Raw genomic sequence first — 23,594 nt, 5'->3', positions numbered from 1 at the left:
TGACTCCCATATCGGTTCTACCTTGACTCCCAACATAGGTTAGTTAAGCTACAACCTTAAAATCTTCAGTGAAAACCGGACCTTCAATCCTCTTGAATTCCTTTCAACTACGAAACAAGTTTGTACGTCTACTTCCTTAAACTCATGTAATTAAACATAGTTATCTAGGTATGAAATCAAACCTATGTTAACTACACAATCTAGTAATGGGTTAGAAAGATTATGTTGATGTCGCAATTACACCGTTCAAAAGCTAAGCATTATACTTCGTAATTCAATATACCAACATAAAATACTCATCATTGTTGAGATATTGTTCCTTGGAACTTTGATCACAATATGATTATCAAGTCTTTTATACTAGAGTTTCATGTATATAACTTCGCGTGTTATGTTTTCAATCAGAAATAACTTGAAAGCTTACGATGTAGAAATGAAAACAAGTCAAATCATGTGTTACTAACCTCAAATGGAAGGATGATGTCATCGTTGATGTCGATACGTCTCCAAAGTAATACTTGTATGTCTCAATATTTCTAGACCTCATAGTCTAACCTAACGAAGTTGACTCTAGTAATCTAATGGAGCGACTTATGAGTTTTGATACTAAAATATGACAACTAACCTTGACATACCAACGCTTGGTGGTTTGAACAGAGCAACGCTCTAACAAAACTCATATAATAAGGTAGATTTTAGGTCTCATGCCAAGTTTAGATTCGTTGCGGTTGTTGAATTGTTAGATTACTAGACAGAGTTTACGTCACAATGACAACTTTTGAGTTTTTTTTTTCTTTATTTTTTCTCTTAAATTTAAAGGGTTTAAATTTAAGGTCCCCTATTTCAAAATAAAATTTATACTTCGTTAATGATAACTTTTTATGCTTGTGTCTGTGTCTCTTCATGACTCTTTTGTTCCCCTCTTGCCACCACACTTTCTTAGCTTGCTGCTTACCTTTTATGATAGGCTAATCTGGCAATTTCCAAATTGATGATATGTGTATCCACCGGCAAAACTAGAATGATGTCTAATCTCCCCTCCTTTAAAACACTAAGTCATATGAGCTCCCACGTCGCACGGTGAATTTAACACCCCCTCAAAATAAATTAGATAGAAATTTTGGGCATTAGTAATTCTGGAGAGGACACTTGGCGGAACTCTATTGGTATGGATGTTATAATTTGGATTACACTCTGTTTACACCCTGTATTTAACTGATCGTTAATAACACCGTTAGCGAAAACGTTCGTATATAACACTTATGTGATTATTTACAGCCGATTAATTACTTACACTTGTTTTATACCAGATACTTAAATGGACGTTACTAACGCCAGTTATGTAGACAATACATCCGTCCGTTAAGGTCAAGACCCAACTCTTTTTTGATCCTAAACCTTCTTATCATATCTCAATCTTAACAGTTGCGGCTGTCCTTATTCTCCCTTTTCATTAACTCCTGCCTCTTAATCTGATTCATATTTGTTTTTTTTTGAAACATAAGAAACAAGGGTGTTGCTGTCCATGGTAATGATAGTCTACGATTTATGATTGGGAAAAAGAGTTACCTGATAAGAACTCATCTTTTTTTTTTTACCCATTATAGATCTCCGAAACCTTATAATAAAGATTTGAGTAAGGATGTGGATGAAGATATGGATACAGGTTTACTGGATTCAATTCTTTGTATGTCCGGTTCCAAATTGGTTCCTACTGGATTTTCAAAATTCAACTTTATGGGTAAGTAGTTCATCACTTTGATTTACCCTCTTTCGTTTGTTGTAGATTTATTGAAGGTTTTTAAGATCTGGGGTTTTTAGGGTTTACAAATTTCTATATTTCTTGATTTTTTTATTTATTAGGGTATTATTCTGTAGAGTATTAATTGAAACGATTGTTGAGCTAAATTAGGCTTTTGATAAATTTGGGGGATTTAGATTTTAGTTTTGATTTGTTCCATTCAAAATTATAATTTTGTTTTTTGAAATTTGTAGAGGATTTTGTGATGTTTATGAGTGCTGGTGGTGGGGTGTTAAATGAAGAGGAGAATGGTATATCAATCAGCAAGGAGTGGAAACTTCAGTTACAACTTTGAAAATCTTCCTCTTGGAGATTACTTTGTTGATCTTCATTCTGGCGAGACACACATGGGCCTAAGGGAATGAGGGTGTTCAATGTTTTGTTGCAGGGAGAGAAGGTGACTGTTTTTTTCTTGATGAACTTTGGATATGTGTGTGTGTTTTATTGGTATTGGCATTTGATTAGTGTTTTTACTCTGATGCTGGATAATGGTGGTAACAGGTTTTGTCTGATCTGGATATTTACGCTACCGTTGGAGCCAATAAGCCTTTGCAGCTGCTTGATGCTAGAGTTTCTGCTGGAGAGGGTGGAGCAATTAAGTTAAGCTTTGAAGGGGTTAGTGGAACCCCAATAGTTAGTGGTATCTACATTAGAAAAGCACCCAAATTATCAGGTGTGTTTTCGAGTCTTAATATGAGCAACAATCAGACCCAACATTTTGAACAAATTTGTGCTATCTTGCAACTAACTTACTTCCATTCCAGTTCCCTATATGAATCCGGAGTACCTTACATGCAACAATTGTTCAACTGAGATTGAAGTTCCTTACATACAGGTAAGGAACCAATTTAAGATGTGGATCATAAATTCATTCTCCTCTATGTGTGTATTTATGTGATTTTCGATTGATGTATTTGCAGCATAAACTTATTCAACAAAAATCGACGGCTAAGTTTGAGAAAAAGATAGATGATTTGAGGGGAGTGTCACACTCACCGTGCGACATGGGAGCTCATATGACTTAGCATATTAAAGGAGTGGTGATTATGCGACAATGAATCGTCAACAATAACGCCACGAGAGTTAAGTGCCACACTAGATTGGTTTTCTTGGATGCAATCATCATTTATTTATTGATATCATTATCTAATGTAAGATATTTGTTTTTTTTTTGGATGCAACATCTATATTATTTGCAGTGCTCAAACCATATGAAATCGTCAGGTGTATAGGATACATTCGGAGTTCTCCACCCCTTGATTATGGTATTGATACTATTAGGGGAAATGACAAGGCACTTAATATATCACAGGTTCGTTCAATAGATACTCAAGAGATTTTCAAAGTCGCCTGGAAGTGAAGTTAATTCAAAATGGAGCTCTACTGATTTTTTTTATCTTTTTGTTGCTCGATCAGCAAAGCTCCGCTATATTGCTTATACTCGAAGAAGACGTCGTGTATGAGATAATTTAGAATGGATTAGTATCCATTACAGGTACAGGCTTCCAGGCAAAGTGATTCAGATTGATATGGTTGTGTTTGAGTTAAACTCATCATCGCGACGGGGGCCGGGTTTGTAAGTGAAGGACATCTCTCTCACACCCCCTTCCTTTCTCTCTTTTAATATTTTTTGGTTTTGATGCGGTGACAGTTTTGGATCTGAGATGAATTTAAGGTTCAGATCAAGAAGTCAAGAACTGACTTGAGTTTGGATGGATTCTGGGTGAAACTATGAGTTAAACCAAGAACAAGAAGGAGATTTGCTGATATTGTGAACAAGATGCTGTGCTTGAGCTGTTGATGATTAAATGAGGGTTTCACAGTTATACATGAACTGGTGTTATGGGTTAGTCTTAGACAGCGAGTCTGGCCTGAAATCTAACAGAAGAATTGTGTTGGAATGATTATGTGCAGTTGCTATCCATGGCTAGATGGCTTTGAATGAAGCGTGTTTGGCAACAGTCAGCTAATCATGGTGCAATGGATGGCCAAGTTGAAGAATATCTTAGGGTTTGAATGGGATTTGATAATTTTTATGCATTAAATTGAAATGGTGGTTCCAGATGAGAAGTAGATGGTGGTGTTGTGCTGTGCTGTGAGCTAACGGGTACTGTAGTTGCAGTCAAGAGCAGAGATGGGATGTTGAGCCGGTTATGAAGAATGTTGCATTCATAGCAGAGATTATGATGCTGGTGTTGGAGGTGGTCTGGTTGTAAGGCTAATGGTGATGTTGTTGAAGCTGTTTACTGCAGTGAGTTGGGTTTGTGTTGCAGACAATGGAGTTGTTGGTTTTGTGTCTAAATGTTAATAGCAGGTGCTGCTGTTGCTATATAAGCAACTGAAGCTGGTGGTGATTCTGAGCTCAACATGAGCAAGGATGTGAAATTGATGGTCTGTATGAGTTTGGTGAGATGGTTATGAAGCAGATGAAATGGGCTCTGGTGGTGCTGTGAGAAGAAGGTACCGGTGCAGTCGAGATGGAGCTGGTCAGAAGCAAGAATTGAACTGCAGGTAGAGTTAGTAATGCAGTTCTGGTGGGGTTGATTGAGCAACAGTTTCCGGTGATTCTCATGGGCTTTGTTTGAATGCTTATGAGCAAGTTCAGGGGAACAAGTGGATCAGTTTAAGTGTGCAACTAGAATGGGTGAAGCTGCAGCTGGGAAGTTGTGCACTGCAGAATTGCAAGATGGAGCAGTACAGAAGCACCAGCATGGCGCAACTTTGAGTTTGGCTATGTAAATGGCCTAGGCCAAAGCTACTCAGCTATATCAGCCAAGCCAGACAGACCCTGACTCAGACCACCTGATTACACCCTAGACTGAGTCGACACAGTTGACCGACGTATTATCAAAAATGACTTTCCCGGTCACCTGAAGTATTTCCCAGTAACAATTCCGGCCAACTTCCGACCAGTTTTTGGGACTTTGGATAACTTTTGGGCAGAGTTTGTACATGAGCCACGCCACACCTAATAATAAAAAGTACATGCTTCGCCCTGTCACGCCTAATAAAAGATGCATCACAACGGGCATCTTTTTCTTTTCATAATCAAAAACAACTTGATCACCACGAGTTGTCAAGCTGGAGTAAGTCAAATATAGAAAAAAAAAAAGTAAAAAAAAAAAAGCAGGCCATGGTGATCCAAGTGGTTCTTGGTATGTGAAAATAGAAAGTCCAATTTATTTCTAGACATTCTTTAGTATTCACTACATATGTATATGTACTACAAGACTACTTCAGTTGCGCTTGGATTGCAAAAAAGAGCTGGATGTGATGTACCATTTTATAAATCTAAGAAACAGATGCTAGCATGTTTAGTTTAGCAACCTAAATATGATCAACTCCACAAGGACTAATTAAGTACTTTTCCCTTAGTAATCCAGTTAGATAACAACCAAATCAAAATGCATCGTGAAGGGGCAGTGTGGAGCCATGCCACACAAAATCAAAAATACATCAGGAAGGGGGAGGCAAAACCAAACCACACCAAATCAAAAATTCTAAGCGATGGGTAAGGCGAAGCCGAGCCACACCAAATAAAAAATGCATGACTGGGAGAGACGAAGCTGATCCAAGCATCCATTAGGACGTGGCGATGCAAAGCCTAGCCAAGTATGCATTGGGCCGGGGAATGCACCACATCAAAGCCGAAGTATGCATTGGGACGGGGCATGCAAAGCCTGGCCAAGTATCCAAATCAAAGCCGAGTCACACCAGATCAAAAATGCACCACAGGGCGAGACGAAGTCATGTCACACCAAACTAAAAATATGATAGATGGTTTTCGGATTCGCCCGTTGCGTATCACGGGTAAAAAATCTAGTTTCTTTTTAATATTGACAATCTCAAACCTGTGATACCTTTATACACCCGCAAAACTATGACGAGGTTTTATTTCTTCTACTTTTTCCTTGGCATATAAGAAGATCAATGTGTCACATGTAAACTGCAAATGAGACATAACGATTTCATAATTGATATTAAAGCCTTACAACATATTAAAATATGCAAAAGAAATTTATTTAGTTTTACAATTCGTAAGTATTTTCGGCATTAGAATGAGAAGTAAGAAAATGAATCTACTTACAAGTTGTGATGCTGAAACTTGGTAGTAGAGCTTTCATTCATTATAATAATTAACGGTTGAGTAGTGGGTATGTCCCAATACACCCAATTTTTCCACCTCACCCTAATACTATCCCTCTTCAATAAGCTATCTAGATAATGCCAGCTCAGATCATCAAGTGCCTTCTATGCGTTCAGCTTGCACGACATTCTAGATGTCTTGGACTTGAGATTTGAGTCGAGAAGTTTATCTGCAACTAAGATTTCATCTTGAATCTGTTTTCCTTTGATAAAGCACCCCTGTGTTCAAATATTAGTTTACTGTGAACAATCTTGAATTTTTCATCCATGACTTTTGTAGGTACCACCAACCGGACTGATTAGCCTGAAATGTTGGGTCTCCTTGATTCATTTTTTTTTAAATTCACACTGATGAAGAAGCAGTGCATCAGCCAATCAATGCACTCATGCTCATAGAATTCATGGACGACAGTCAACAAGTCTTGGTTATCAAATGCCAAACTATCAATGATAACTTTTGAGTTATGGCCTCGATTTCAAGCCCTAAAGTGGACTTGAGGCAAAATATAGTACTGGATCACGTTGTATATGTTTGGTTACAAGATAAATTATTTGAGACGCGGTACGCATAGGTTCATGGAAAGTATTTGGCTTAGGCCTATTCCTATGCACATGCCAAAAAAAAAGTTGTTTGGCGTATCAGGTGGCATGGCAAACCAAACCACTATGGGAAACCAATAAACGATAGATTTTCTAGGAAGTGATATTATGAATAACGCTGGAGATATTATGATTATTGCTAGCGTTATACATTAAATCGAGCGATTTAAATAGTATCGCTGACGATATTAATATTATCGAAAACTAGATATTTTGTAACGGTTATTTCCCCCTACTGGTTCCTATATATACGGCCTCGTATTTCTCCAAGGTACTCACACCTACTTCAACCTATATTTCACCAATTTCTCTATCTATATTTTCATTTTAAATTTCATAATCACCAATGGCGAGATCCAATGAAGAGAGGAATGTTATTATGAACCGGTTTAGATTACAACAAGAAATGCATCGAAGGAGGTTGCAAGAACTTGATGATGAGGAAGCTGAAGATAATAAACTAATCGACACTTTGATGCTTGTACATACGGGCCAAATACCTAGAGTTCCAGAGCCACAAGAAGTATTCTCAAGAAGGTATATGTATTGGGGGAGGGAATTTTACCATCAGAAGCTGATGCACGATTATTTTCTTCCCAATTGTGTGTACTCTGATCAAAATTTTCAAGGTCGATTCAGTATGCCTCGTCATATGGTGATAAAGATTATTGAAGAGCTTTGTCCAGTAGAACCTCAATTTAATTATCAGTTTGATGCACTCAATATTAGAGGTCATAGGCCTGAACAAAAAGTTACTCCGGCTTTAAGGATTCTAGGTTATGGCACTCCAGCGGATGCGAACGATGAGTACCTTCGTATGGGTAAAAAAACTTCATTCACTTACCTTTCATTGTTTTGTGAAGTAATGATTAATCATTTTGGTCCAGCATATTTACGAAAACCAACCGAGGAAGATGTTAGAGAAATATTGAGGGAGAATGAGGAAAGGGGATTCCCAGGAATGCTAGGTAGTCTTGATTGTATGCATTGGGTATGGAAAGGATGCCCTGTTTATTGGGCCAGTCAATATAAGAGTCATTATCAAAAACCAACAGTTTTCCTTGAAGCTGCTGCTTCTTATGATTGTTGGATATGGCACGCATTTTTTGGTCTTCTGGGTTCACAAAATGATATCAATGTTTTGCACAAGTCCCCTCTGTTTGAAGATTTGAAGCATGAAATTTGTCCCCAAGTCCGTTTCATGATCAATGGATACCAGTACACTCGTTTCTATTATCTTGCGAATGGAATCTACCCAAAATGGTCCACCTTGGTTCAATGCTACTGTCAGCCTCCTTCCGGTGCATTGAGACGTTCATACCGGAATTTTAACGATGCCCAAATGACAACCAGGATGTTGAACGCGCTTTGGAATTTTAAATAGGAAGTTCGCTATCATTTGTGGCCCATATCGTGGGTTAGGTCCTCGTGAAATGCACAAGACTATGCTCACTTGCATAATTCTTCATAACATGGTAATTCAGGAAACCCGACGTGATCCGAAGTGGACTAACTATGAAGATAAAGATTTGAGGCCGGAGATTCAACCAAAAAGAGGCATCCCTGCAAGGAATTATGCTCAAATGACTAATTACATTCAGAACCGAAATTTGTATGACAGTTTAAGAGAATATATGAGATTGAATCTTTTGGCAGAGCATGGAAGACAATGAGTTATGTATTTTAATTTAAGTTATGCATTTTTATTTAAGTTAGTGAGCAATAGAATGAGCAACAACATTTCAAATCAATCAATTTTTCATTTGAAACTAATATTAAGTAGAATGCAACAACAACATATCAAATTAAAATGCAATAATTTAAATTAAAACTTAATTTAATACATCAATCATCTAGAGGAACTATTACATCAAATTCATCGTCAGTTTGTGATGATTGGGTTACTACACAAACATCTTTGTTTGTATGAGGAACTACCATGTAGGAGAGACATGGACAGATACTTTTAATTACCGGATCCTGACTGAAGATAAGATATTTTAGGGTTTTATACGCGTGCAAAACCCTAAAACATCTTCATGTAGTTCCTCATTATATGCTGAGTATAGATGTCGACGGAGAAGAATTCGACGAGAACAGAGAGAGATGCGAGATTTCTCGAGATAAGTCCCAGTCACGATTTTAAAGGAAGATCTCTATTTTCATACTCCCAAGTAATAACAGTTTGTGATGTGGGTTTGAGGAGTTGAATGCTTTTGATGTGTCCCTATCTTTAGAGACTCTTGCGTTGATTGTTTATAAATATGTTATCTAAAATGAAGTTTGATACAAGACTAGGGATTCCCATTGACTCGGGACGCTTGGAAAATGAAGTTAGACCCTTGTAGCGTACGAGATTGAGTCTTCAAGGCGGGAAAGTGATAATCTGTGGGTTTGATACGTCTATGGTGAGTCATGTCGAGATATTGCCGCATGTGTCTTTGTGGACAGGATGAAGTTATTAGTGATCGTCATATCTTGTCATTCTCTCATCGCGTCTGAACCTGACTCATGGATTAACTTTTCAAGTAGATTTTCTCGATAGAAGAGACTTTAACTGAGGGAACTGCTGGTATGCGTCTGAATGAGTAACGTGTATCCTGAAGCTATGGTCTCGGATCATTCTCTTGTTTTACTTCAGTGACAGTAGCTGGTTGTAGTTGTATGTCGAGTAACGGAATTTTATCTGAATTGTCGGCCTCACTTTGGATTTCTTTTCTATTGGTAGGTTCAGGTGTGAAGATATTCTCCTTCTCCTTCTTGGGTGAATTGAGGTCCCATCGGAAAATAATACTGGATAATCTTTGGTGTAGCCGAGATAGAGGCTCATTGAGACTTGGTCATAAAATTGCTAAGACTCATTTTCTTTCTGACGGGACGGGTGTTGAGATAGCATATCGACCGACGGCTTTGAATCTTCAAATAAGTATGAGCTTTGGCCGAGCAATGTCTTGGAAGCTAGTCTCATCTTATACTTTGTCGCGTTCTGGTCATGATCCTTTGAAACACGAAAACGACAAGATGCATCTCGGCTGGCGATTTATGACCTTATGTGGCTTTGCAAAGATTTTGTCTAGGTCACGAATTTTTTGCAGCCTTTCCAAGTTTTCGCTAAGTTTATCCTGTAAACGACAAAAAGACAAATTCGACAGAAAAATAACTAGGTCAATCTGATATAAAATGAAAGAGTTATAAGTAAAATAGTAAAGTGAAGTAAACTTCTCGAGTCCCCTATGATCAGGTTGAGGGCCCTTGACCTAAAAGAATTTTGGAGTAAATATTCGTCAGAATATCTAAGTTTAGATCACCATATGGTCCTGGAGAGAGATGGGGCCAGCTGGATGGTTGCTCCTTTACTCTGTCGCGTTCTTAATGAGCTACATCTTCTCCGGTGAGGCCGATTGCGGATAGACTGGATCCCGCCCGTGTTATTCCCAACAGTTTTTAGTATTCCTTATCTAGGGAACATGTCCTCGATGTAGATTCATTGGATTTATCCCTACAGGTAACTTTAAAGGCGTTTTCATATAAGTCTGTATATCGATCTGAGATTTTTCAAGATTTTTTTGGGTCTCCAGTAGTTCTCAGGTCTTTAGCCAACGTTTTTAGGGTTGGTAGTAGGTTAATGGGACGTTTATGCAGGAAGATATCTAGGTGATCTGGGAAGCACTAACCTATTCACTAAGGTCAAACTCGAAAGACAGAGAAAGTGATGGTAGGGATAACTCTCTCGACAAAGTCTTAATGGATTTACAGAGACTGAATCAATGAAACGGCTTCCTTCCTAATAGTTACCATGACATGAGATCTGTAACTGGGTGAACAACCTCCCTCTAGTCGTCAAAATGTAGTTACCTAAAATCTGAGAGAGGTTAGAAGTGGGATTCTAGGGTTTGTGAAAGTGAGTTACGGGAGGTTGAACACGAACAATCTTCGCCTAAACTACGCACAATGGTCGTTCAAAGGCTGCTTCAATCACAGGGAAGAGATTTAGGGATGGTCTTAGGGAGGGAAGCAGATGAAGAGAGAGATCAGAGAATTCTAGGGTTTGAAGAAGAATTTATCTGAGAGGTTACGATAAATATATGTCTTAGCTTGGAGAAATAGATGACCTATTTGTAGCTGAATTCTCTAATCTCAGGTCGGTAAAGATAGGGATTGATTGTCGTGCCGTGCGGAGTACTTCTCCCGTCTCTTCAGGAATAGATAGAGAGAAACTAGGTTGAGTTTATCTCATTATTCCACTTCCTTTACTCTCTTCTGCAGTGATAAATAATCCGGGTATTTCTCACATGTGTCGTAGACCACCAGACCAAAACCCTAATTGTTATCCCCCCCATCTGTGTGAAGCTGAGTCAGCCTTTGTGATGATGTGTGAGAGAGAGAAATATTCTCTTTAGCCGAGTTGGCCAAGATAGAGAGATATTTTCCGGTCTGTAAGAATGACTAGGATGAGTCACGTGAAAAGGCATGAGATTTCCCAGAATTCGTGTATCGAGTCTGAAAAGGAGACTCGGTTCTTACATGAGTCTTGTGCCTATCATGGGGAATATTCAGCTTTGTTTGAGATTTCCCAAGAGATTTGAATCTCTCCGAGATTTTGCAAAGAAATTTGAATCTCTCCGAGATTTTGCAGAGAGATTAGAATCTCTCCAAGATTTTGCAGAGAGATTTGAGTCCCTCCGAGATTTTGCAAAGAGATTTGAATCTCTCCGAGGTTTTGCAGAGAGATTTGAATCCCTCCGAGATTTTTCGAAGAGATTACAATCTCTATGAGATTTTGCAGAGAAATATGAATATCTCTGAGATTTTGCGAAGAGATTTCAATCTCTCCGAGATTTTGCAGAGATATGTGAATCTCTCTGGGATTTTGAGAAGAGATGTGAATCTCTTTGAAATTTCGGGGAGAGATGTGAATCTCTTCGAGATTTTACTGACGGATCGTTGGTCAGCTGGGACTTGTCTTGAAGAGAGAGAAAGGGATTTGTACGCCTGATTAATGTCTCTGCGAGACTTTGGTTCACTTGTCTTTAACAAGCGTATCTTACAAAGATATGCTATAAATCAATTGAGTCTGTATTTATGGGGCTGACATGACCAGTGTATCTCGGAAGGATGTTCTAGGAGTCTGTCGAAAAGACCAAGAGGCAGAATAACCAGCATATTTCGCGGGGATGTCCTAGGAATTTTTCAGAAGCCTCGGTAAGTCGAGTCAGAGCCTAGAGTAGACATGACCAGTATATCTCGCGATGATGTACTAGGAATCATTCTTTTATCTCAAATAGGGTGAGTCGTGCTTACAGGAGATATGCATATCTCCGCTCTGGTTCATAAGTCCGACAAGGACGTCTTTACGCATCTACAAAGCCTACATGACCAGCAACATCTCGTTGATGATGTATACTAGGAATCATGGCATCACAATCAGCTGCGTCTCGCGAAGACATGCTGGAATTGTGGCTGTTCTGGTTCATAAGTCTACTGGGGACGATTTACGCTCTACAGAACCTACGTGACCAGCAGTATCTCATCGAGGATGTGCGCTAAGGGCCACGACATCACGACATGTAGTGTCTCGCGGGGACGTATACTAGAAATCGTGGCTAAGAATGCCTTGAGATCTAAGGGCTTAATCTTTCGTGAGAGTAGAATTTTGTCCATGGTCTTGAAATGACACTTTTGCCCCTTATCAAATTTCACCATCTACACTAGTTTATCTCTATCTATTTTTGAAGATACGTGAGAATTAATTGCTCTGTACGGCACGAAAAGCAATCCTTATCTTCACCGACCTAAGATAAAAAATATCTTTCTCATAACCTCTCAAAGCAATTCTTCTTCAAACCCTAGAATTCTTTGCTCGTTTGCTTCCCTCCCTAAGACCAGTCCTAAATCTCTTCCCTGTGACTGAAGCAGCCTTAATTTAAACGGCCACTATGCGTGGTTTAGGCAGAGACTATTCGTGCTCAACCTTCCGTAACTCACTTTCAGAAACCCTAAAATTCCACTTCTAACCTCTCTCAGATTGTAGGTAACTACAGGTACCTTGGTACATTTACTACTAGAATGTCCAAATGTAGCACAAGAGAGATATCTTTGAGGTTTCCATGAGTATTCTACAAGGACATTGAATTTCTTTCCATCAAAAGAAACTGGGATAGAGTCCGGATAACCAAAATCAGCTTCAATTTCAACATAGACCCTCGCAAAGCTCATTCTAGTTCTAGCCAATGTATGTTTATCGACGAGTAAAGGAGTACCGAAAGCACTGGAAATCATGATGTTTCCCTTTGCATTCCATAAATAGTATGGATCTTCCTCAAGTTCATCAAATAGGTACTTTCTTTATTTCTTGAATTGATTCTTCAATAAATAGATGACATGGTCGGAGCACAAATTTTTTACTTGAAATAAATATAAAACCATGTTCCAAGGGAGAATTCTATCATCTTCTCGCTCAAATTCAAATAAGAAAACTAAACCATCATGATTGGTCATTTTAAATTTACCTTTAAGATTCCACTCCTTCTTCTCGGTAGATTCAATGACAGAGAAAGAAAGACGTCCACCCATAAAATAGCCGACCATAAATTTTTCGCAGACCTTAATTCCTTCTTCAAAATTGGTAGTTGACATTAGAAGATCTAGGGCTCTGGTCCCGACCTTTACTGCCATTAGAAGCAATTAGGGAAGGGAAAACAGTAAACCCCAAGCTTAATTCGTCTTCAACCATTGTAGAGTGAAGAAGATAATCGATCTCTCCAAACTCAAATCTAAAACACAATTCCCACCTCATACTTGAGGATCAGAGGAATAGGAAGAAAGGGCACAAAAGGCTAGAGAATTTGAGTGAGAAAAGAAAGAGAAACCGAAAATCTAAATTTTGAAAAAATGTGCTGTTGTTGGTACAAACTAGTTTCTATTATATGCCTTTCTACATGACACTGAACTTCTACGTTCCTTGTTCATATGTAAAATGAAGATCAGGTCTGTAAATTTCTTTCTGTATGATACAAGATCTCCATAGCATAACTTAGCAGGAACATGAAACATCCATGGTGTAAGAGACAAATTTTCCCAACCATGAGGAAAAAATGTCAAAATTTCTAACTTAGAAGTCTTTCTAAAACCTGGCCAAACAAACTGCATAAACAGAATGTAACAAGTTAACTTTCTTTTGCTTCACTAAAAAATTAATTTACCAAGGGGACAAATCAGAAACTCAGGTGCAGTCTCCAAAAGAATGAGACAGAAAAACTGCCGAGTACAAATTCTCAAGCAGTAGCAGATTCAGATTCTTCTCACTCCACCCATATTCCACAAAGCCTATATGAAGTATCCTAAATCTGAATATTCTCACTTGCCACCACCCTCGACTGCAAAAGACAAACATACTTGCAAACCAATTTTTCTTTTTTACAAACTCCCACCAACCAATTTTAAATAGAATAGTCAGCAAATGGGTGGAATGAGGACCCGACTAAGTATAAAATTTACATCAATTACAGAGCAATCACCTATACAAGCCGATGCTGCTACCTACGACCCTCCCCAAGGTGGGGTTCCATTAATCGAACATATAAACCATTGGATGATACCAAATTATCATGGGTACCTTGTTCCACAATTTTGCCACCATTTAGAACCACAATATTGTCTACATGCCTCATCATAGCTGCTCTATGGGCAATCAGAATAGTTGTTTTATTCATCATGAGTAATGCATCCCAGAGCTTCTTCTACCATAGAGTCTGACTCAATTGAAGAACTGGCCTCATCCAATAACAAGATGGGTGCATTTTTCAGCACAACACGTGCATGGCAATTCTTTGTTTTTGACCAGGTGTCAGATCCACCCCTCTCATGCCCACATGCGTGTCGTAACCTTGCGGAAAACTACTGATGAAATGTGAGCATTTGCTATTCTTGCTGCCTCCATCATCTCAGCTTCTGTTGCGTTACGCCTAGCATAGATGATGTTCTGCCTTATAGTTGTTGAGAAGATAATCGGTTGTTCTTGTTGAATGAGACATATGTGGTTCCTTAACCATCTGAGGTTAAAAAGCTTCAGATCTCGGCCATCCAGTAACCAGCGACTGGATCATAGAACATTTCCATCAAAGAGATTATAGTGCTTTTTCCAGATCCTGAAACTCCCACGACGGCTATACTTCGGCCTCCGCTGATTTTGAGGCTAAAATTGCTCAGTATCATAATTTCAGGACGGCATGGATAATAAAAGTCAACATTTTTCAGCTGAATGCTTCCGAAGACATTGGGGGGTTTCAATCCAGTGTTATCATCAGGGTCAATCTTAGGTGAAAGGTCTATGATTTTGAATACGGAAGCAAGAGATTTTCGACATTTAAGAATGAATGGAGCCAGGCCAAAAGGCTCAATAAGGGCAAAGGTTGTAAAAGAAAAGACTATGTACTCCTTCAGACCTGTGGGCAGATCCAGATGGCCGTTTTTAACAGAGATAGCAGTGTACCATAGTAGGAGAGCATTGCAGGCAAAAAGCAGAAACTGTGAAAATCCAAAGGAAAAACCAATAGCCATTCCATGGAGGAAGCTCTGCTTAAATATTTTTACCAGCTGCGATCTGTAGAGCTCCAATACCTTGTTACCAGCACAGAACGCCACGACAGTGTAAATGTTTCTAACTGAATCCTCAAGGACCAAAGATGCTTTCCTATGCATCTCTTGAATACCTCGTGAGAAGCCTGCAAGCCACAGCTTCTGCAAAATGCAACATTTAAAAGTCTTAGGTCTCGTTGAGGAAACGATTTTGAGTTACTAAAGTACAGTGTTATGGGTATAAATTGTTGGTTAATCTTCAATAAAGAAATCACTAACAAGTTGGTTAGGATAAGAATAGGAAATACATGAAGTTCTAAGAATTAGGAGCTAGCTAAGTTCTAAGAAAAGGAAAGACATGTAATAAGATAATAGGACTAGGAAAAGGAATTCATAGTTCTATATATATATGATCACCAAAGTTGTGGTTGATCATATGAGCAAGATTAGAGCTTGTGTTTAGTTTTGAGAGATTTTCTAAACATCAATAAAGAGAGTTGTCTTTATATAAGCTAAGTTTCATCTTGCAGTTGTCATTAATTGGTATCAGAGCTTGTTTCTGGGCCATGGAAAATGAAACCACCATTGTGGGTGTAAAACAGTTCACGCCACCATCAATACAAGTTCCAATCCTCAACGCCACAAACTACACAGTATGGGCCATGAGAATGAAGGTACTGATGAAAATCTACAAAGTTTGGGAAACAATTGATCCTGGTACATTGGACCCAGACAAAAACAATGTTGCCATTGGATTACTCTTTCAAGCAATACCAGAATGTCTTGTTCTACAAGTTGGTGAACAGGAAACTTCAAAGAAAATTTGGGATGCAATAAAGGCACGTAATCTCGGAGCTGATCGAGTTAAAGAAGCCCGTCTGCAAACCTTAATGTCTGAATTTGAAAGAGTGAAGATGAAAGACACTAATACTATTGATAGCTTAGCAGGAAAGCTATCAGAGATAGCCTCAAAAGATGCGTCACTTGGACAAGTCTTTACCATTGATGAAGATAAACTGGTAAAGAAGTTCCTCAATAGTTTACCAAGATCCAAGTATATTCATATCATAGCCTCTCTCGAACAAGTCTTAGATTTAAAGAAGACTAGCTATGAAGATATAATTGGAAGATTGAAAGCATATGAAGAAAGAATCCTTGATGAAGAAAATAATGGAGAAACTCAAGGAAAACTCCTGTACACAAACTCTTTCCAATAAAACTCTGCGACAATAGGAAGAGGTCGTGGAAGAGGTGGTAGAGGAAACAGAGGCCGAGGAAGGGGAGGAAGGTTTAACTCACAAGATAGAACAACAAGTCAGAATGATCAAAACCAAGGGAAAGAAAAGAAGGATAGATCAAGCATTACTTGTTACAGATGTGATAAACCAGGAAACTTCTCCTCTGTATGCCCTGAAAGAATACAAAAGATGGAAGAAGCAAACAAGAATGAAACAAGGGAAGCGGATACAACTCATTTCATGCACGAAGTTGTATCCTTAAACGAAGCGAAACTAATACCAAAGAACTACGAATCAAAGGATGGAGAAGAAGGAATCTGATATTTAGATAATGGAGCCACCAATCACATGATTGGTAAGAGACACTACTTTTCTGAACTCAATGAGAAAATCAAAGGACAAGTGAAGTTTGGTGATGGATCTTCTGTAGAAATTGAAGGGAAAGGATCAATTCTATTTCAGAGCAAGACCGGAGAACAGAAGCTTGTCACAAACATCTACTTCATCCCAAACTTACAAAGCAACATTCTAAGTTTAGGACAAGCTACAGAAGTTGGATGTGATGTTAGAAAGCGACAAGATTATCTAACAGTTCATGACCCAAGTGGAAGACTTTTAGTTAGAGTCTCACGCTCACAGAATAGACTCTACAAGATAAGTCTCATGATTGGAAGGCCATTGTGTCTAAATATGAGACTGGAAGATCAGACATGGAAGTGGCATGCAAGATTAGGACACATAAGTTTCAGAACCTTAAAAACTATGTCTCAGAACAAGATGGTTCGAGGGCTACCACAACAAAACAGAGTGGTGGAGAGGAGAAACAGGACTCTAATGGAGATGACAAGAAGTTATTTAAAGGATATGCAGGTACCTAATTATCTATGGGGAGAAGCTGTACGACACTCCACATACCTAATAAACAGGATACATACGAAAGCTCTGAAAGACATGACTCCATATGAAAGCTTGCGAAAGAGAAAACCAAACATAGATCATTTAAGAGTGTTTGGTTGCAAAGCATACGCAAAAGTTGATTCTGCAACTCTTAAGAAACTGGATGATCGATCTCAGACTCATGTGAATCTAGGAATTGAGCCTGGATCCAAAGCTTACAGATTATTCAATCCAACAACGAAAAGAGTGATAGTGAGTCGAGATGTGGTATTCGATGAAAAGGCAAACTGGAACTGGAAAGAAACTAATGATGGACCAAGTAGGGATCCAGGAATGTTTCACATGAGATGGGGTCAAGTAATTGATGAAGGCAAAGGACCCATAATCATCAATACCAATGGAAACAATGATGTTAATCAAGAAGAAGAAGAGAATAATGAAAACACTGAGAATAACGAAGAAGAAGAAGAAGAGATCGATGGAAAAACTCAACCCATTCCACTTCGAAAATCAACAAGACATATACAAAAGCCACAGTATCTGGAGGATTATGTTCTTCAAGCTGCAGAAGAATGTGAGATAATGCTACTTTCTGTTAATGATGAACCAAGGAATTTTCAGGAAGCAAAGGTCTCAACTAAATGGACACAAGCATGTAGAGAAGAAACTATTTCAATCAACAGAAACAAGACTTGGTTTCTAGTTGATAAGCCAGGTGGGGTAAAAGTGATTGATCTTAAGTGGATCTTCAAAATAAAACGGAATGTTGATGGTACTGTCAATAAATACAAAGCAAGGCTTGTATCTAAAGGATATGTACAAGAATCAGGCATAGATTTTGATGAAGTTTTTTCACCAGTTGCTAGAATTGAAACAATACGCTTATTAATTGCAGAGGCAGCATCAAACTCATGGGAAATTCACCACTTAGACGTTAAGACAACATTCTTACATGGTGAATTGCGAGAAGATGTGTATGTTGAACAACCAGAAGGTTTTGAAGTAAAAGGGCAAGAGAATAAGGTTTATAAGTTATCAAAAGCTCTATATGGTCTAAGACAAGCTCCTCGAGCCTGGAATAAAAAGTTAGATCAGATCTTAAGAGAAATCAGATTTGTTAAGTGCTCTAAAGAAACATCAGTATACAGAAGAGAAGAAAAGGGAACGCTTCTTGTGATTGGAGTCTATGTAGATGATCTATTTTTGACTGGCAACTCCCTTAAGGTGATCAATGAGTTCAAGAGAGAAATGTCATCAAAGTTTGAGATGTCAGACCTCGGAAAACTGACTTATTACCTTGGCATAGAAGTCCATCAAGGAGTAGATGGGATTCAGATTAAACAATAAGCTTATGCAAGGAGAATTCTGAAATAAGCAGGACTTGAAACTTGTAATCCAACTAAGATACCAATGGAGTTTGGACTTAAAGTTTCAAAAGCACAAGAAGAAGCTGAGATTGATCTAACGAGTTATAGAAGAAATGTTGGATGCCTTAGATACTTGTTACACACAAGACCAGACTTGGATTTCTCTGTGAGAGTAGCAAGACGTTATATGCAGAGTCCACGCAAGTCTCATGGTGATGTAATAAAGCAGATATTGAGATATCTAAGAGGAACAATCATCTATGGATTGAAGTATGGTCGAGGAGGATCAAAAGGAATTGTTGGGTATAGTGACAACGGTCATAATATTGACCAAGATGATGAAAAAGGTACAACTGGTCATATATTTTATCTAGGTGAAGCACATATTACATGGTGTTCACAGAAGCAAGACACTGTAGCCCTCTCATCCTGTGAAGCTGAGTTTGTGGCTGCAACAGAAGCAGCTAAACAATCAATATGGCTTCAAGAACTTTTGGGTGAAATCAAAGGAAGAGAACCTGAAAAAATTCTCATCAATATTGATAATAAGTCTGCAATTGCACTCACTAAAAATCCAGTGTTTCATGGGAAGACGAAACACATTCACAAAAGGTATCATTTCATACGAGAATGCATCGAGAAGGAGGTCATTAACGTAGAACACATACCAGGAACTGAGCAGAAAGCAGACATATTGACAAAGGCATTAGCTCGGATCAAGTTTGAAGAAATGAGACAACTGATTGGAGTACAAGATATGTCACGGGTAAGGTTGAAGCTTAACGGGAAGAATGTTGGTTAATCTTCAATATAGAAATCACTAACAAGTTGGTTAGGATAAGAATAAGAAATACATGAAGTTCTAAGAATTAGGAGCTAGATAAGTTCTAAGAAAAGGAAAGACATGTAATAAGGTAATAGGACTAGGAAAAGGAATTCATAGTTCTATATATATGATCACCAAAGTTGTAGTTTATCATATGAGCAAGATCAGAGCTTGTGTTTAGTTTTGAGAGATTTTCTAAACATCAATAAACAGAGTTGTCTTTATATAAGCTAAGTTTCATCTTGCAGTTGCCATTATAAATCAGTGCAGACTTGATGATATTGAGGCTATTTCTCATTTTAATGGGCATGGGCTCCATGCGTAAAAAAAAAACAAGATTGAGAACACCTTCTATGAAATTCATGGGATCTTTTCCCCTTTTGTTGTAGAGCATAGAGGTCAACTGCAAACCTGAGAAATGGCAGAGATGACAAGGACTGGTAGGGTTGCCAGAGCGAATAATGATATCCGTCGTTCCAACAGCATCCCAATGAGAAGAGCCACAGCAACAGCTGTACTGTCCTGGATAAAGATAGAAAGCCGGTTGCAAAAAGCAGCACGCACAAAAATAGTATCATTTGCCAAGCGCATGGATAAGTTGTCAGCACTGTTATCTTCTTCATCAAACCAACCAACTTCGTTCCGCAACATAGCTGGATGGAAACAAAAACACTTTTAGCTCAGAATGACAAAGTCATAACGCGAACATATTACCTCGAAAACACATAAAGGAAACTACTATTGATTACTAGTAATACCTGAGAACATCATTCTCCTAACTTTCTCAGTCATTTTCTCCCCCATTATACCAAAATAGAAGTGCTGCAAGAAGTTGGCCATCACTGTTACAAATCTTATGCCAACAATGACCAAACACCATCTGTCCACTTCATAGCGTTGATGATGACCGGTATCTCTATAATACGCTACCATAACCAGAGCAAGAAGATAAGCAATGAGAGGATTTAAAGAACCAATAATAGCATCTCCTAAGCTCCATAAAAGGGCATTAATCCACTCAGGGAAGCAAAGCTCTGCAAGCCGCCTAAGTGATGGAGGTTTCTGAAGCTGTGTGTCCTTCACATATTTCTGCTTTACTGGGATATCATCATCTAACCTCATCTCAAACCTGTCTTGCCCTTTTACAGATTGTGACTCATCTGTAGAAGCCAAGGGCATCCCATTTTCTGATACTTGCTCCGAAGGTGGACTCTGAAGTTTTGGCAACTCTTGTGAATTCAACGTGGCATCTGAGGCCCAGAATGCACGGGCACCATGTGCTGGCTGAAGAGAGAGTGATTTACTTATCCTAGGAGATGATAATTCTTGAGTAATATGATCTGATGAGATGTCCTCATTTTGACTAGATGTGGTATCTCTGTTCCTCATAGGGGTCCTGAAAGAGAATGTGACCGTAAGATAAGTGACCCAGGTGTTAAAAATGTAGAATGGGAAAGATGATCACCAAATGATGGATGCAACATGCAACACTCTTGCACAAACAAGTGATATTGCTAACCAAATGTAGAAGGATATTAAACCTCACTGGATGAAGCAATGGTATTATTCACTAAATTTTCCCATCTAGACTTCACCTATGAACACAAAAGCCAATTCTAGCCGCACCATGCGCCAATGGCATGCCAAACCCTTGGCCCCACCATGCTAAGCCAACCGCACCTTTCCTTGGCCCCACCATGCCAAGACGTCCGTACCAAACCCTTGGCTCTACTATGCCAAGCCATCCACGTCATTGTCCTTGGACCCACCATGCCGACCTTCCCCATGCGGCTACCAAAACGAAGACGTGCGACGTCAACGACCACCCTTCAATCATGGATGAAAATCCTAGCCGTCCAAGGTCGCCAAACAACGCATGGTAACCTTTGGCCCAAAACCCTAGTTTTGGCCACGACAAACCGCGCCAAGGCATGCCATCCCACATGTGCCAATGGCATGCCAACCACCTTGCCGCGCCATACCATGCCGGCCTTCCCTATGCGGCTACCAAAACGAAGGCGTGCGACGATCAACGGCCACCCTTCAATCCTAGATGCAAATCCTAGCCGTCCAAGGTCGCCAGACAATGCATGGTAACCTTTGGCCCAAAACCCTAGTTTTGGCCACGCCAAACCGCGCCAAGGCATGTCATGCCACATGTGCCAATGGCATGCCAACCACCTTTCCCCGCCATACCATGTCGGCCTTCTCTATGCGGCTACCAAAACGAAGGCCTGCAACAATCAACGACCACTTTTTCATCTAAGGTGCAGATCTTAGTCCAAGGTTAACAGCTAACGCATGGAAACCTTTGGCCCTAACTTTTGGCCGCGCCAAAATTAGGCCATATTAAAGCCATACTGATCATGCTTTCATGCCACTGGCTACCAAACGAAGGGTTGCAATAATCAACGTCTACCTTTCCTCTTAAGATGCAAAATCTCGACCGTCGAAAGTCACCACCGAGCCGACAAGTCTCCCAAGCTCAACTTGCCAGACAACAACAACGTGCTACATGTTTTCCACGAAAACACTCGAGACATCAACGCATGTCACAAACTGGGGGATGCTCATGGGGTATTGGTTTGGCGGTTTACAGCGTGCGGCGTACACTACGCCCGTTATAAGAAAGTTTCATAAGGATGAGGCGGTTAGTAAATACAGGGAGTAATGGTGAAACGCTTTCTTTTATGGAACATCAATTCCAAGCATTACCGGTTACCACCTCCTCCCATTTACTCACCCGTTTCCTATTTTTTAATGAAACCAGAGTACGTTTCACTTCGACTTGTATAAATAGGCATTACCTATTTCCACCGAAAGACAAGTTCTAGTCAAGAGCATACAACAATCATAAAACATTTGCTAGCTTTCCCATCCGTTAATTTCCCACTTTCTGATACAAGTCACAAAACAACTACTTTTCCAGAATCAACCATTCTGGTCTCAACACTCTTTTCGCTTCCCTCCCCAAAACCAACCCTTCTCCTCCACTTTGTGACCGAAGCAAGTCTGGATCAGCCATTTCTTGGTTTAGGCCAGACTTGTACAGATTGATCTCTTGAATCTAAAGTACTCCCTTGCAGTACATTGTTTAGGGTTTAGATTTGTTTCTCACCCACATCACACGAAATTACCGAAACCAGCAGAAACTGTTTTAACCCTCAAACAATTGGATCACCTAAGCCCCCTGCCCCACACCACCAAATCACCCTCAATCCCACTACAACAATCTCTCAACCCCTCAACCAACACCCCCCCCCCCCTAAAATAAATAACTAACTAATAAAAAAAAAACTCAGCAACAAAAAATTGTGCAAGCTGGAAGGAATGTTATTTACAGGTCTTACTCTGATGATGATGTTGCAGCTGAGTTTGAGATTAAAATGAAAGTTTCTAAAAAATTGAAGCTATAAAAAGCAATTGCTAATATTGCTTCCTTTTCAAAAGAGCCTGTCATTTTTGGAGCTCAATCCTCCACTAATGTGGAAACTGATTCCCTTCACCCAGATGTTATAGCCTTCCAAATAAGAAACAGGAAGTTGGAATTCTCCAAGAAAATTGTTGGCAACTACAAGAAAAACCTTCCAAAGATGAAAGCTGCTGCAAGAGATAAAAATGCTGGAACTTCGAATAATGTTAAAACTCAAGAAGTGAATCATGATGGCATCTTTCCTACTTCACCTCCACCTAAACCTTTCCCCTTCAACACCCTCCCAACTCTTTCTCATATTAAGGAGAGAATGGAGGCTGAAATAGCTAAAAAAAATAAGGAAGCATGGAAGGAAAAAAAAAAGAAGCTAATGTCTTTGAGCAGACCTGTTCACCTACTCAGATACCCAATATGATAGAATCTAAAAAAGAAACCTTTACCTGATGAGGATGCCATGGACATCAACTAAAGTGATTCTGATTGTCTCAAAATATTCAAAGACCAAGATGATCTTTCTACTGAACCACTGGACTCCAGCATTCCCTTGATGGAAAATGGTGACTCAGGCAACTCCTCTCCTAACCCCAAGGTACACTTCTATACTCTCTACAAGCTATTATTATTACTTATTCTTAGATTAAATATCCATTTGAGTTTACTCACTTACTATGACAACATTGCTAGAAGACCTTCCTCCAAGTATCCTAAT

The 23,594-nt window shown here is 39.2% G+C and overlaps 1 protein-coding gene and 1 pseudogene across 3 annotated transcripts; one reads left to right on the top strand and one right to left on the bottom strand.

Annotated features, from left to right (window-relative positions):
- The first annotated feature begins 1,441 nt into the window (after positions 1 to 1,441).
- Positions 1,442 to 5,064, top strand: LOC113322966 (kinesin-like protein KIN-14R). Of its 3 annotated transcripts, none has more exons than XR_003347373.1 (7): positions 1,442 to 1,741; positions 1,996 to 2,198; positions 2,303 to 2,474; positions 2,566 to 2,636; positions 2,722 to 3,113; positions 3,218 to 3,377; positions 3,453 to 5,064. XR_003347373.1 is itself a non-coding variant. In XM_026571175.1 (7 exons), exons 3-6 carry the CDS (start codon positions 2,163 to 2,165, stop codon positions 2,824 to 2,826), a joined length of 384 nt encoding a protein of 127 aa, XP_026426960.1. In that variant the 5' UTR covers positions 1,457 to 1,528; positions 1,608 to 1,741; positions 1,996 to 2,162; the 3' UTR covers positions 2,827 to 3,113; positions 3,218 to 5,064. The 3 variants fall into 3 exon arrangements, 2 of the variants coding, with proteins under 2 accessions (XP_026426959.1, XP_026426960.1); XM_026571175.1 differs by having other exon boundaries at positions 1,457 to 1,528; positions 1,608 to 1,741; positions 3,218 to 5,064; XM_026571174.1 differs by having other exon boundaries at positions 3,218 to 5,064.
- Positions 5,065 to 14,016: 8,952 nt separating this feature from the next.
- Positions 14,017 to 22,912, bottom strand: LOC113324561 (annotated as a pseudogene).
- Between the last annotated feature and the right edge of the window lie 682 nt (positions 22,913 to 23,594).

The sequence above is a fragment of the Papaver somniferum genome, chromosome 11 (genome assembly GCF_003573695.1).
Source record: "Papaver somniferum cultivar HN1 chromosome 11, ASM357369v1, whole genome shotgun sequence".
Classification (NCBI taxonomy): Eukaryota; Viridiplantae; Streptophyta; class Magnoliopsida; order Ranunculales; family Papaveraceae; genus Papaver; species Papaver somniferum.
This window is presented reverse-complemented; position numbering and strand designations above follow the sequence as displayed.